We start from the raw sequence: 15,764 nt of genomic DNA, 5'->3' as shown, positions 1-15,764 counted from the left end.
CCTCAAAAACAGGAGGAATATATTTCAGGCTTTCCTTTTAATTAAAAGAAAGTAAAAGTGGTGGTGGTTGTTTTTTTCCAAGTTTACATAATTTTAAGCAAGCCTTTAAAAGCTTCCATCTCAAAGTATTTACAGTAATCTGCATCCCCTTAATGAGGGGAATTGTGAGGTTCTATGTCTTGAAGTTTACTGTGTGATGACTCTTCATTTCAGAAGAAACAATGTAAAATGTTTTTATCAACTTTTTTTTTTACCTGTAAGAGTAGATACTCATTGTAGCAGGAGAAAACCAGAGACTGTGCTGATTTATATTTTCTAAGTTATTTTAACTGTAAGGACAATTATGTGCTATTAGACTCCATATGCCATTAGGAAATTCAGATTACTTTAGGTAGCATCAGAGGATTTTAACCATTAGAATATTTGCATAAATAATTAGGAGAATTAGCACCAGAATCACACAACGAGATAATGATCAATTGACGTACAAAATAAGTCAAAGTTGGGAAAAAAATCCATCCAGACTCTATAAGATCTTAAGGTCCTTCTCAGTAGTGCATGTATTAGTCTGGCTTCCGACCAGCATCTAATTATCATAGTATTAGGCAAATACAAGAAGCTTTTATACACAAGCTGAGTGCCAACCCTTCTGAAAAGCCAGAGGACAAATGCTTCTGTATGAATTTCCATTAAGGAGCGTATACACAAACTTTATCACATACAGACTTCCATTAATTACACGTTTCACTGAGGGAGGATTAGAGAAAATACTTCTGTATTCTTTTAGGAAAGAGAAGGGGCTATTTGGTATTGTGTGTTTATTTTTTATTACTTCTAGTCACAGTTCACCAGTGGTGTGAACACACACAGATCTAGTACAGTTTATAAGAAGTATGCAACAATTTGCTGGAGTTCTTTTAAAGCAATGTCCCTGCGCTACAAAGCACTTCATGCTTGACTGTCTTTTTATGATCTTTCTGCACTTGTGGTAACTTGTGGAGACTTGTGGTGATCAAACACCTTTCCCAAGAACAAAACAGTTTCTGGTGTGCTCAAGGAAACAGATACCCAAACTAAATAATCAATCTGCTTATCTCCAAGGCATGTAAAATTTTCCATGCATGCTACCTCTCTGTAAACATGGATCCCAACAAGCAAATTAGCCATTTCTGAACCTTGTCAGCCATATTTATGTGCTCAGAACTCAAATTTTGCACTGAAATACAAGAAACAGCTAAATTCAGTATTGCGAGGGCTGCTGAAAGCAATGCCTCCTATTTTATTATGTTGGCTCACAACATGAGAGACAAATATTGGTGGTGTGGCAGTAGAGGTTGAACCTTCCCACCATTCTGTTGCTTTGTGACTGATGGCAGCAGAGAGGCAGTCTGACAAAATGGCGTCTGACACACAAGTCCTGATGAAACAAAGACATGGAATTGGACTCCTCCATGTAGAAAAAATGTGAAAGACAAGCCACGTTGCAAACAGCCATGCATGGCTGTCACATCATGAAATGAAAAGCATCTCAGTTAGCTCGTCTGTGCGAACCGGTGAATTACAACCAGGGAACTGTGTATGAAGTTGAGTGTTGGCTTCAATGCATTGGAAATGATGGTGGCAATATTGGAATGTCACAACGTTTGCATCAGGTGAGTCCCACAAATGCTTGCAGAGGAACAGAAAGAACACTGCAAGTTTGTCAGGACGTGTTGAATCAGTATGAGACCAGTGGTGAAAGTTTCCTGGAATACACCATTAGTGGTGAAGAGACATGATATCACCCCTGCAAGCCAGAGTCAAAACAGCAGACTATACAATGGGAACACGTGAATTCCCTATCAAAGAAGAGGTTCAAGACACAGTCCTCAGCACTGTCCTTTTGATGATCCTTCTAGATTTCCTGGAAGCCAGACAAATTATCAACTCTGGTCTCTGTTATACTGATTAAGCCAAAGCCCTGAACTTCCTGCACCATGATAACGCCAATCTGCATACCAATTTGAGGACCCTGGAGCACATTGCCAATCTTGGCTGGAATGTTCTACCACATTCACCATATAGTTCATTTCAGTTGGCACCTTCTGACTTCCACCTGTACAGGCCAATGAAAGATAGATTGCATGGGCAATATTTTCCTAGCAACAGCTCCATCATAGCAGCTGTGAAACAGTGGGTCATTTCTCTAGTGTAGATTATTACGAGCATGGAACGTGGGCTCTTGTTCATCGCTGGTGAAAATGAATAGCTATGGTGGTGACAGCATTGAAAATCAATGTTTTGGAGCTGAAAATTTGCACTATCAAATAGTGTCATTCTGGTCTTTGTACCTATTTCCTTTCCATGGAAGGAAATAGAAGGCATTATTTTCAGAGAGAGCTATGTACTTTAGAGCAGACCAATTCTATCTCAAGAACTATTTCTACATACTTTCTCCCACCTCCATCCACGTTTGAGATTCAAATGGATCCAAAACCAAGCCATTCCTATCAAACATTAATTAAAAAAATTGTGGAAGGGATATTTCTAGGACAGAAAAGGACAGAAAAGGCAATATGTGAAACTTCACAGTTATTGAATATTTCTCACTAGAGAGCACAGGGGAAAAAAAAAAAAAGGCTTACAGTTTACCTTAGCCATGAAGTTGCTGAGAGATGTATTAGTGAGGCAGTTAGGTCTTTCTGTATTCTCATTCACACAATTATTAACCTAACCTGTAAGCTTTCTCCTGGCAGACTTGATTCTTTTCGATAACACGAATTTCTCACAATGTGATATTTAAAGAAGTGCGGAAAAAATTGGCAAGTGCTGCACAGTAATATAAACAGTGCTTCAGAATTTGTGCCCCTGAATACTAGTGAGCAAAGTCAAACAAAAACACTAAGTGGTTCAGTACCAAACATATTTCAATGTGTAAGAACTGCCACCTTACATACTGTGATTACTAGAATAACAGCTGTTGGAACAATACCTTGCATTCTGTCTACAAATAAGTTACACACAGACACACGATCAGTCTGTTGCCTTACACGCAAAGTTTTCTGAACTTTGGTGGCAATTTATTTCCATTGCATGGAACCATCCCAAGGACTCACTTTGTACCCTGCAGCAATATGCAATATCCAGCAGAAATGGGATGCAAAGTGAAGTATTAATTGAGAAGCCTTTCTCCTTTAACTAGTAAATATTCCTTTCCTTTCAAATATTCTCCACAAACACATGTGGAATATAATTCAGTTAAAATACATACCATTTCCTTGAATGATTTCTGAAGCACATTGGTCCAAGACAGACATGTTTGCCAATATTGTTACCACCTGTTGTTAAAAAGAAAAGGAAATACTAAGTATGGCCTTACAATTCAGAAAGACTAAATAGGACTGTAGTGAATAAAATAAGTATGGCAGAAATATGACAAAATGGGTAGAATTAAAAAGCATTCTTGTAGACTAACAGTCTGTTCCCACTTATCTCTCAAGGTTCTTTACCATATGGCTGATAATTGAAATCCAGACAAGAGAAATAAAACATCTCATGAAATAAAGCATATAATGAAAATCTATGCAGGAGAAAAATTGTTGACTCAAATTAGAAGAAAGAGAAAGAAGCATTTATAAAAACAACCAACCAAAATACCTGGAGGACTTACAAAGATTCATCTAGTAGCTGCCCTCCCTCAAATGTCTGCCATCACATTCCTTCTCAGGCAGGGCAGGTTAAGGTCTACTACATCGGGTACTTTCAAGCTGTATTCTCACTACCCTTTTGCTTCAGGGTTCAGCTGAAATGTTGAGGAATCTTCAACAGGATTCAAAGTATTATCCAAGGAACACTTTTTAGTTTTATTGAAGCCATAGATTTCGTTTTAGAGCTCTGTCCCAAATGGAGCTGGTCTTAAGCATGTTTACACTTTCCCTGAGCTAAGATCAAAATACTAAGAGAAGCCCAAGTGAGATCCTGATTTACAGAATTTTTTATCCAAAATAACATCAATCATTTTCAGGATTAAGTGCAATGCAGATTGCTTAAAATTTATGCACTGAGCCGTTGACAGAGCTTGAATCAAATAGACTTTTTGGATTTCATTCATCCATTCCCTTCTCTGACATGATATACGTTCTTTCATTCATCAGGCAAAAGTTTTTTTATACTTTAGTCTTCAAATAACTTGCTTCATATACACAAATATATCTCAACATTAACAAAATATATGAGACAAAAAAATAAATATTATATATCATTAGAATACAAAATTGAAATAGTATATTTTCTTAAAAGATTCTTTTTGTCTCTATTGTAGCTGAGAAATACTGATCAGCCTCAAAAGTAATGATCAGTTTGAGAACTGTTTATCAGGTTTGTACCTGTACGGTGTTTGTTCAGAAACATGCAAACTTCTTTGAGAGATGTAAGTAGATCAGATCATGATTCTGATCTCACTTTGCCATCTCAGTAAAAAGGATGAGTCATTTTCGATACTGTGACATAAAGGTCTTCCACTTTCAAAGGCAGTGTTACAGTGTCATCTCTCTGAATAAATATACTTACTTAGGATGCAAATGAGTTGCTGAAATTCTAGAGTGACAGGTAGAAATATGGTAACTCAGTACATGTCTATGTATTTATTCCATATTAATTATTAACAGTGTTTCAGGCAGAGTGTATATGTTTTCTCATTCTAAATTATATCCTGTTAATGAAAATTACTTCCTCTATGCACAGTCTGTACCCCATGTGGCTCTCTAAGCCACAGATGAAGAATTCAATTAACCATAATTTGAATATGTGCCAATTATTCCACTGCTTCAAGTTATTTTGTCTAATAAGTATTTTCATATGTAAAAATATTTTGTGTATATCTTTCGACATAAAAAATTATTTGCATGGTGCTTACATCTGTACTTCAGACTCCTTTGTATTGATTACATAGCCCATTTATTTTGCAGTGTATTTAGTTCCAAAAGGTTTTATACATAACCTCGTGCAAAAATGTTCAAATCTTCCCATCAATAAGTATCAGGTTCTAGCTAAGTTGCCTTTTAATATCTTAGGACTCTACAGGCAGTTAAACTATAAATTAACTCACTTATATGGATAGATTTTCTTTCTCAGAAGCATCATGTTAACAAAGTAAGTGTGAAATAGCATACCTGAACACACAACAGGCAAGCTGAATAAGGAGTTGACTTAAAATTTAGTATTTCTGCACTATTTGCCTCTTTTAGAATTCACTATACATGCAACCTACATAAAATTTTCCTCTGCAATACAGACCAAAGTTCAAGGGTGTATAATTCTAAGGAAAAGTCTCTAGAGGAAAACAGACTTGTATGTAGACTCAAATTTCTTTGAAGAAGAACACTCCTATGAGCAATGGGATTAATGTAGCAAGATTTCCTTACGATTTACACTTGACTGCAAACCAAGAAGAAGAACTTTTCCAGAAGCATCTGGAAAGCCTATGCTGAGGCCTGCAAATTCCACCAACCTTTGCAATTTATTGAAGTGTGGAGTTTACACATATGGTATTAAGCAAAGATTATCAGACTTTATTTTCCAGTGGATAAAACAACAACAACAAACCAAAAACACACATACGATTGCTTCATCATATGGAGAATTCTTGACGTAATATCTGTTCTCAGAATCTATTGCCAAACCTGAGGCAAGATTCTTAATGTACTGCCATAGACCATATACTGCAAACACTAATCCCATCCAGCAGCAGTTCACTGCCTCAGTGTCTCTATGTGTACTAAGCAGATCTGTTCTGGAGCTAGATCCTGACCCTTCCATCTCTTGTATCTCTACTCCAGCAGATCTCTCCAACAGACTAACCCAAGCTGTGGGCTCAGTTATACAGACCAACCAAAACTTTCAGGTGCTCATCTCTGACAGGAATACTTATATAAATACAGTGGCTGCAGCTTTGTACAAAATAACTATAGGTACAAAAGAAATAAAAATCCATAAACTCTGTTAGATGAGCTGTCAACAGGGCAACATGAAGTACAGGAAGAGAAGGTCAAACTTTTTGAGGTGTGCTTGTTGCTGAACTATTCAGTAGTCTTATATGGAAGGACAGACATATTTTTTGGGTCCTGTTCAGAGAAGCTAAACCGACTGCCCATACAATTCATATCTTTCCATGTTCAGTCATGGAAAGATGCTTGTCATACTGTGGTTGAAACAGTGTGTCTCTGACTCATTCTCTCTCTCTCGGAAGAGAATAATATTTCTATCTTGCTATATTTCAAGGTAAAGAAAACAGTTATGACAGTTTTGGACAAGCTGAAAAGTAAAAATGTAACTTTGCGTGTTGACAGAATTCCTAGCTGTAGATCCCAATCACAAAAGTGGTTAGAGCAGAATAAGTAGTGTTTCGTGGACTTTTTGGTCTTGGTTTCATAACTCTTTTTCATTCCTTCTCTGTCCAGTCAAGAACTTGGCTTATTCACCAGTTTGGTGTTTAGAGAGTTACCTCTCAATCTTTTAGAAAATTTAAGCTGTGTAGGCTCTTTAGTTCTATAAAATGCAAGCATTTCAGCACAATTATTTCTGAGACTCTTTATTGCTAGTTTCTCAGTTAGCTTATATCTAGTTTGAAAAATTATTTGTCCAAAAGAATTTGCAATACCAGTAGTAACTCACAAGGGAACACTGAAGAATTATAATTGTCAAATGCTGAAGTAATGAACATCGTGCAAAAATGGACACAGTACACAAATATAAAACTAAGACATTTGTGTGCATCCAGATGAAAGCTGAATAATTCCAGTCAGTGTTGCATGAATTGCACTACTAGTAACCAGTGGAATAGGCCTCTGGGGTTTTATCTCTGCGTTCACCCAACTGCTAATATGTGCTATGCACTGCCCACCTCCACCTACACATGCCAGGGAGTGAAACAGTAAAACACAAAATGCCAGCAAGAGAACTGTCAGATGTGCTTCTATTTTAGCACCCTATGAAAAGGTGGCAATTTAGCAAAATATTAACATGCAGATAATCCCACTAATATGAGTTATGAGGTTAAAATGAGACTAAAGAGTTTGTTTTCTGACCTTAAAAGCTATATCAAAAATTCTGGAGCAAGGGGGCTCCAGTTTAGACCCATGCAAATGTTCCCTATTTAATAAAAACACTTAAAAATAATAGAGACATTTCAGGCTTTTCAGAAGTCAGTACAGCATCATATTATTATTTTTACTGTTGCTCTGGAAATTAATTAAAAATCAGACTAAATATCAGTATACTTCTATGAGTGGAATGAATAATAAACACAGACACATCCCTCTCTAGTGACAATGTAACTTATTATTATAATTGGAAGTGTTTATACTGTTGTTTAATAAACTAAATCAAAAATCAATCAAAACATTTTTAGTTCCACACAGTTTCCTTCCCCCCACCCAGCCTTTCACATCCTGATACGATGAACCTTTCTTTTCGTTTCTGTGGTCTACTTTGCATTGAACTTTAGGCATTACAGTTGTCAAGAGTAATAGAAATTTGAGAAACTAAGGTTAAGAATGGTTTTGTCCAAAAATTCTGGAGCATCAGTCAACCTGGAGGGTTTCTTACTAAAACCATGTAACATCATAACACTTCTCTTTCTAAACAAGTAATGGTGACTAATGTTCATTAACTAGTGAATAAAGGTACTGGCCATTTGTAACAAAAACGAAAATGAGTTGAAAATTTTTTTATAAACACAGATGCATATGCTGTGAGTGTAAAACTCAAATGCTTTAAGCAACAAAGAGGTTTAAACCTAAAGGACACATAGAAAACAGAAGGCTTCTTTACTGCTTGAGATAACTCACCCTTAATGGGAGATATAAGATGATCTTAAAGTGTTTCTCATTAGTGTGAAACCAGCTACTCAGGAAGAAAAATGCAGCAGGATTTGAAAGATGAAAGCACACATTTCAACTTGTTAAAGGGCCAATATCTTCCACATTTGAGGGTCACTTACCTCATTTGTGGGGAGAGATCTACAGAGGTGAAAAGTGTGATGCTAATATGCTGTTGTTGATAGTAAAGGTACACTGTCCGGCAAGCTTTTATTGATAGCCCCAACATAAATAGAAAGTCATGATCAAAATAAGAATTACTGAGTAATTTAATAGAGTGGCAAAATAGATCAATATAGAATTGCTAATCTTCTTAGATAATTACTTCTTTAAGGCTGTTTCATCACTAAGTATAATTAATTTTTGCTACCAAATATTGTATTTGGTAATTAATTCAAATTAATGATATAAGGATAAATTAGATTGTGTCTACAAAGTTCCAGATACCCATCTTTAGGAAGAAAGGGACATCTGATAACTAATCAGAAGGAAGAGAGTCTTTGTATCTGAATGTAAATTAAAAACATTTAAACTTCACAATTTGAGATCAGCCCATAGGGAGATAGCAAAAGAGTATACACAGCAGGGTTCAGGTACAGGCATTACATCACGTTGAGGTAGAAGGATACTCTTTCAGGATAGTACTGGGAGGAAAGATGTTGTTAAGAAATCTCTAGAAATTTTCTCTGGCACATGATATCACTTGTAGTGAAAAACTTAAATCCCACTGGATCAGCTACCCATTCCTGTGATTGGGAATTCAGTTTCCTTCCTGAAAACAGAAGAAAAAAAATATACCTACACAAATAGGGTCTTTCTGCCATCTCATTGGAAGAGGCAAATATTCCCATGGAAAAATAACAGCAGTTAGAGACAGGATCTCCTGTGAACTCTACATCTACTCCAAGACTGCGTCAGGGAACCCCAGTCTTGGAATGCTAAGGCAGAGTATCAGAGGCTAGGACTAAAGGAATCTTCCCCTGTTGTAGGTTGGATGTCTTTACTACCTTTTTATCTATTTTATTTCATAGTGCTAACTAAAGTAGCCAAGGAGTGGGCAGAATTCTCACATTTTTTGTTTTGAAGAAGCATATGAGAAATGCATCCTGCATGGCTCACACAGCTAATAGGAATGTTCCATAAACTAGGCAGTATAGCTCTGAGCTAGTTAGTGCTGGAGATTGAACCTGTCTCTTTTCTTGCTTCTGGGGCCACAATTTCCTTTGTTTCAGATGAAAACCTGGGGAAAAAAAAGATCATCCCTAAGACACTATTTGTGTTATTAGAAAGTTTCTTAGATTGTGGAACTGATTCAGTCAGCACAAGATACCTAGTCTCCCTGTAGCAGAAGCATAATTTGGCCTAAGCTGCTGCACAGTAGGAAACAATTTTATTTTGTCTACTTGGGATCATGGTTTGAATCTGTGAGAGAAAAGTTAATCACTCCCACTTTAGAAGTGAGAAAGAGCACAGGATCTAGTTCAGCTGCCACTAACTCAAGTACAGTGGCTGGGAAGTCATTTCTGGTGCTTATCCTAGAAAGTATCAGTTAGCTACCTGAGAAGCAAACAGCAGAAAAGGAATCACAGTATGTAGAAATGCTCATATGAGCTCACCTGCTTAGAACTGAGACTGAAATCGCAGCCTTCAGCTTGGTAGTGATAACTCTTCTGGAAAAAAATGATGAGTGGAAAAAGACAGAGACTTTTAGAGGTCTGCTGTCAAATTTTGTAAAGAAGCCAAGAAAACAAAAGTAGCAAAACACATACACAACCATCTCAGACTTCCAGCTTTATGATTGTTACAGTCTCCTGTTTAGATTCTGCTGGAAATAGCTCTACTCCAGCACCAGCCTGATTGTGCTGTGAACCTGGCAGGCAAGGGTTGAGAATAAAAACTGCAATGAATTGTGCTGACACAACATGTTTCCTCCAGAGAGGCTTTACACTGAGTAAGCGCGCTGTCTGCCCAACTTTACAGATGATTAAACAGAAATGCTGAGAAGTTAAATTACTACTTCAAAATCAGAGCAGGAACAATATTGGGAATTGATCCCAGGAATAAAACCCTAGCCACTAGCAAAGAACAGCAAAGAGTTCTTCAGCTGACATGAGGATTTCACTCTTTCAACTGTGCCTCTCGTTTTGCATATTGCTGCATGCTGCATTTTACTGCATCTAATCTGAATGTGCAGGGCAGAATTATAACTAAACAGACATTTTGTCTCAAAAAGATCTTGTGTTGAAGAGATGTCTTTTCTCTAAAACAAACAAACAAAAAAAAAAACAAAAAACAAAAAAGGGACACCAGGAAAACAATTGCAGACTTACAAAGAAAATTAATTAGATATCTGTGATATAATGGCATAGTTAAAGTTCAGATAAGGACATGTGACTTTGGGCCTAGTTTTCATTTCTGCATCTTAGTGGTTGTCTTGTTTCTTGCTTAATTTCTTAAATATATTGTTTGACAACTTAATTATGTAACGTAACCTCCATTTCTAACTGTATTAGCTGAAAACATGTTTTCTCAGCATGATGTAGTAAATGTTAGAATAGATTGCACAATTTTGGTGTACAGTTTACCAAACACAGTTTGCAGCCAGACCCAATAGACCAGAGACCTTTGCTCTGTCCCTGGATGCTTGTGTAACATGGCATAGGCCACAAAGTCCCAGGGTATCACGTGCATTTATTCCCTAGGAAAGAATAGTTGATGGTTCAGCAGTAGAAGGGATATTCCTCTCCTGACTAACCAGGAAAGGCAGCCTCCCACATTATTCTTTTGCTCCTAGAACTTAGAAAGCCTAAGCAAGAAAGACTCCAACTGCCTTCCTCACCAGCAATGATTTTATCTTCTACTTCTGTCAAGTGTAGGGAACATGGGCATCTTACACAGACTTCATTGCTCAAACTCCATTCTGAGCGCCAAGTTCTCCTCAGACCATACTGCCTTCCAAACATAAGGGAAAATCTGGACAGCCATTTAACAAATTGGAGTCAGGAATCTAACAGTCTTCATGATGACAAACAAAACAAAAAGCAATTGACAAGGAGTTATAAGTTCCCCAGCATTCAAGAAATACAGGTTGAGAGGTAGTACTGCAAGCTGGCAGGGATTTTCATAAGAAGTCTAAAGGTCCTGTCAGTATTCTTCTCTTTAAAAATAATGTTTCCAAAGTATTTCACTGAGAGCTAGGCAACATTTAAACATCTAAACTTCTTGATCTTCAAATAATATCTGTCTCTGCTCACTTTTTGACCCTGCAATCATCCATGCAAGGGAAAAAAATGTTAAGAGATTCCAATCTTAACTGAGAGAGAAGATCTCAGCTTCAGAGCCTGCAGCATCTCCCAGGTGCCAAGGAAAATGGAAAGAATTTAGGAGGGGGAAGAAAAAGAGAGCAAAAACAAAGCAGTAACTATTTCAATTTTCACCTTCCAGTTTAAAGCTTTTCTCCACCTAAAACTTTTTCAGAAAATAACTCACTGACTTTAGACCTAGAAGTAAGCACTTTAAAATCAATGTGTTCACTGCACATTAATTCTTTGTCTGCTTGAATAACAGAAGATCGGAAGATGTTAGACTTTACCTCCACAGCTTCACAGGTGAGGTGAGAATACTAGCAACACTGAGAAGACAAGTGGGAATGCAGAGAGAAAAAAATTTATTATACATAAATATGCCTTGCACAAACACATATTTCATATTTTTTCTATGTAGAGTCTAAGATGATAGTTAAAATGAAAGGGGCCCTAAAGGACAAGGATTTTTGTTAGAATCATTCTTCTGACAGTGCTTTCTCTCCATTAAGACATATGACATTATATACATATACACACACACATTGAACACATACATGTTACATGAACATAGGCAGGAACCTGTCTGAAAGATGTGCCTTTAAAGTGCAAACCTGCTATGCAGGGAAAAAAAAAGAAAAAAAAGTATCCACATTAAGAAAAATAACAGAGGACACGCTTGTATCCATTTTGATAGAAAACTAGAGGTTAAGCTGTCTGGAAATTAAGGCTTCATCTGACATCTCTTATGCAAAGTATTCTGTTATAAAATTAAGCAATTCCACTGTCATACTTCTGGGTACAAAAACAACGCCTGCTGCTATTACATGGTCAATTATTATGTTGTCATTAAGTCCAGCAACACAATTTTTGGTTTCTAACCTCATCTAAGCTAACACTATCTGGAAAGTGAAAGAGGAAGTCAGTTTTCAGACAGTGAAGGCAGGAAGTTTATCATTTGCATAAAACAGCTTCTCAGAAATCAAAAGACAAAACACTGCTAGAGGAGCACAAGCAGAAAACTACTTCCTGCAGGCAACAAAGAATGCATTTGACATTCAGTTCCTGAGTGAAGTGCTATCCATGCTACCGTGGAGGCTGTCAACTAATCAGTGCTAGCTGTCCTTAGGAATTAGAGGAATTGTATATATGAATTAACAGTATAAAGCCATGTCTAGAACCACACCAAACTGAGGTCTTGCTTGCACCAAAACAGCAGCACATTAAGGACAGTAATTAGGACTTGATCCAAAGCCCACCAACGTCAATGGGCTGAGGATCAGATCCATATTCGGCTCTTGGAGCTAATTCATCTCTGAACTTAAAATAGTTTATATAGGCCTTGATGTCTCTATATATTTTAACAGTAATTGTCAGAGCTTTGTCCAGCCAAGTCTTGAATACGTTCAAAGAGAGAGATTCCACAACCTTTCTAGTTCACTGTGTCAGTGCTTGACCAGCTTCACAGTGGAAAAAAATAAATCCCCGTATCTTATAAATATGGGAAGGGGCTATTTTTCCCCATAAAACCACATTCAGACTTTAGAATGCACAAGAATGGACACAAACAGATGAAGAAAAAGCCACATTTAGGGTGAACAAAAGTGAAGACAGGAAATCAAATTAGGTTTGCCTACATCAAGACAGACAAGAAGCTGAAACCAGCTGATTTTTGCATAAATGTGCTCATAGTATCTTGCTGAGAAGTCACTCACCTGATCTCGGGAATATGGAGTATCCACTATGTGTTTGTCTGAACACGCTGCTAGAAGAATCTTCATAGCATTTAGCTGAAGCAACATTTCACAAGCCATGGTATCAAAGAAAGTAATATTGGCAAGAGCTGCTGAAGCCAGCAGGAAAACTTCACCAGATGAGGCTTCTTGGCACAGTTCTACGAATGCAGAGAATAAATTGAATAAAAATCATCCTCTCACTGCAAAAACACATTTGTTTCAAAGCAACATTTAACCATCTGCAGTTTGCATTAGTAATCCATGGCCAAGTTTGTAACGCTCAAGACAAAAGCAGAAACAAAACAAAACAAAACAAAAAAAATAATCTTAAGTTGGAAATTATATACTGCATCACATTTTTAGAGTGCTTTATAAACATTAATAACATTAGGCATCTTCGTTTGTGCTTCTGAACACTAAAAGCAATTGTTTGCTGAGCATTCATCTAAGTAATGAGAGTATCTACCTACTATATCATTCTACAAAGAATATTCCACTGAATGTTGTTCAACACCTTGATATAAATGAAATGAAATACTACAGGCAGAAGGCTGGCAGTAATTGATCCATAAAAGAATATTTCACCCATATATCCTGCTCTTTAGAACAAACTGCATACATTTTGCCCATCTCTAAGCCTATTTCTTTGTAGTCATCCTGTGTATTTTCCATTTTCGATAAGAAGTGCTGAATTCATGGTTATCTTTTAATTCCTTGCACACATATATTCTAAGTAAGATCTGAATCACCTGGCAATAACACTCCAGCCTGTTTTAAAAATTAAACATATTACAGTAATTCGATTACTGAGCTATAAATATTGAAAGGACACTGGTGTGTGATTATTGAAAGAGCTCTCCTGAAGTTACACATGGTTTATTTTTAATGCTCACATTTCCTGAGCAGAGTTTATATTACTAAAATTGAAGTGAAACTGGAGCACTGACAATCAGGGAAGTTCTCCTCCTGCTAATCCCTTCTAGATGGCTTATTAAGGTTGTCCTTTGACTGTGGTGCATTGCAATAAATATGTATAAATAAATGCTAAATACATCTCAAGTCTGTTCAGATGACTCTAGCAGTCTACTTATAGCAAATTTAGAAACACAACAGCCGTAAAGGAATGATTAGAAAGTCCAAATACGAGACAAATATGAGACAGGAGGATCCTTGACTCAGTTCATTTGGAGGTTCTAATGGTAGTATAGCATGTGGATGTTATGTTGATAAATACGCATAAATTTTACTCAAAAATGGACAGGAGTTAAAATTATTATGTAAGTGCAGAATGCCCAGCTTCAGAATTTAAAAATGGCTGAGTTCCTTTATCTGGAAAGCACAGAATAGCAAACATTCTTTACAGAACGTGGTTAATGAAAGATGCCTCAAGCCATCATTTTAACTGGAAAGACTCAGAAGAACTTACTAACAAGCGCAGTTACAATTTCTTCCATATTTTCCAGAAAGCTGCTGAGATGTTGAGTGAATGTGAGATGTGGAGATGTGATCTGTGCAATTACTGCCGCTGCTTCTGCATGAGTGGCTTCTGAATGGGTGTTATCAGTAAGAATGTCAGCCAGGCACAGTATTCCATCGACCTATGGAAAAACAATAGGTATAGGTTACTCCAATAAATATTTTTGCAAACACAGAGGGGTTTTATGGTCTTCTTTTCCGGGCTGTGGATTAACTACTCAATTTATTTTGAATGACTTAAATTTGGTGGCATTTATAAGATAAGAAGTTTCAATTCCGAAAATAAACTAAATTCAGCACAAAAACTTGCTGACCAACAAAAAGTCTTCCGTTTAATTCTCCTTTAATCACAGAATGGTTTGGGTCAGAAGAGACCTTTAAGACAATCTAGTTCCAGCCCCCTGCTATAGGGATGGACACCTCTCTCTAGACCAAGTTGCTCAAAGCCCCATCCAGCCTGGCCTTGAATGTCTCCAGGGAGCTTCCCTGGGCAACCCATTCCAATGTCTCACCACCCTCAGAGTAAAGAATTTCTTCCTAACATCTAGTCTAAATCTTCCCTCTTCCAGTTTAAAGCTATTTTCCCTCATTCTGCTGAAATTATTTTCGTCAAAAGAAAAAAGAAATTATTTTCTGACAGAAGTCTCAATAAAGCACTCCTTCAAAAATAAGCCCTGATGAGCATATGTTAACTGCTGCTCTGCTCAGACTTGTTTAAAATCTTTTGAATGTATCCCATTGAGAGAGTTGAGCTCAAGTGTGCAGTAAGACCTTCATGGGCAGACTTTTTGCCAAATACTTTCTGAACATGTTGCAAGTTCAGAAAGTACCACTACAGACAGATCCATAAACCACAACAGATGAGTATGCGTGGGTTCTGTATTAGAGCTAGGTCCATTTATCCTTTGTTTATTCAGAAGAGGAACAGAAACATGGTTGAAAGTTACATAGATTCATGCTTTTAGAATGTCTGATGTGTTCTAAACTTATTGTTTATGCAGGTTAGCTGAATATATCACATATGCCCACATTGCTCTGGATTACAGGAAATTCACTGACACAAGGAAAGGGTGGACCAGAGTGGAGCCAACAAGATGCTTAAACTGCACAGATGTATTACTTGTTACCATTCAAAGCCAGCAAAGGAAGGTCCTCTGTATACAATGACATAATCTAAGAACTTTCAAACTAACAGGATTTTGCTTCTACCCCACATTAACATGTTCCTGAATCATACATCATACTATCAAGTAGGTAGGTAAATGTGTGAAGGGAACAAATAGAGCATGAATCAGAGAATCACAGAATTAGAGGGGCTGGAAGGGGACCTCTTGAGATCATCGAGTCCATCCCAAAAGATGCACATAATGTCAAATCCGCAGAAATTCACCAAT

The 15,764-nt window shown here is 37.1% G+C and overlaps 1 protein-coding gene across 5 annotated transcripts in view; it reads right to left on the bottom strand.

Annotated features, from left to right (window-relative positions):
- The window catches only part of INSC (INSC spindle orientation adaptor protein), a 122,338-nt gene that overhangs the window by 14,466 nt on the left and 92,108 nt on the right, over nt 1–15,764 (bottom strand). For all 5 annotated transcript variants that reach the window (XM_090142027.1, XM_090142026.1, XM_031614048.2 and 2 more), the window contains 3 exons: nt 14,321–14,492; nt 12,874–13,052; nt 3,251–3,317 (listed from right to left, as the gene is read on the bottom strand). In XM_090142027.1, the coding sequence (XP_089998153.1) occupies nt 3,251–3,317; nt 12,874–13,052; nt 14,321–14,492 (418 nt within the window). The remainder of the gene's footprint in view (nt 1–3,250; nt 3,318–12,873; nt 13,053–14,320; nt 14,493–15,764) is intronic.

Source organism: Phasianus colchicus, chromosome 5 (assembly GCF_987193195.1).
Source record: "Phasianus colchicus chromosome 5, bPhaCol1.hap1.1, whole genome shotgun sequence".
Lineage (NCBI taxonomy): Eukaryota > Metazoa > Chordata > Aves > Galliformes > Phasianidae > Phasianus > Phasianus colchicus.
This window is presented reverse-complemented; position numbering and strand designations above follow the sequence as displayed.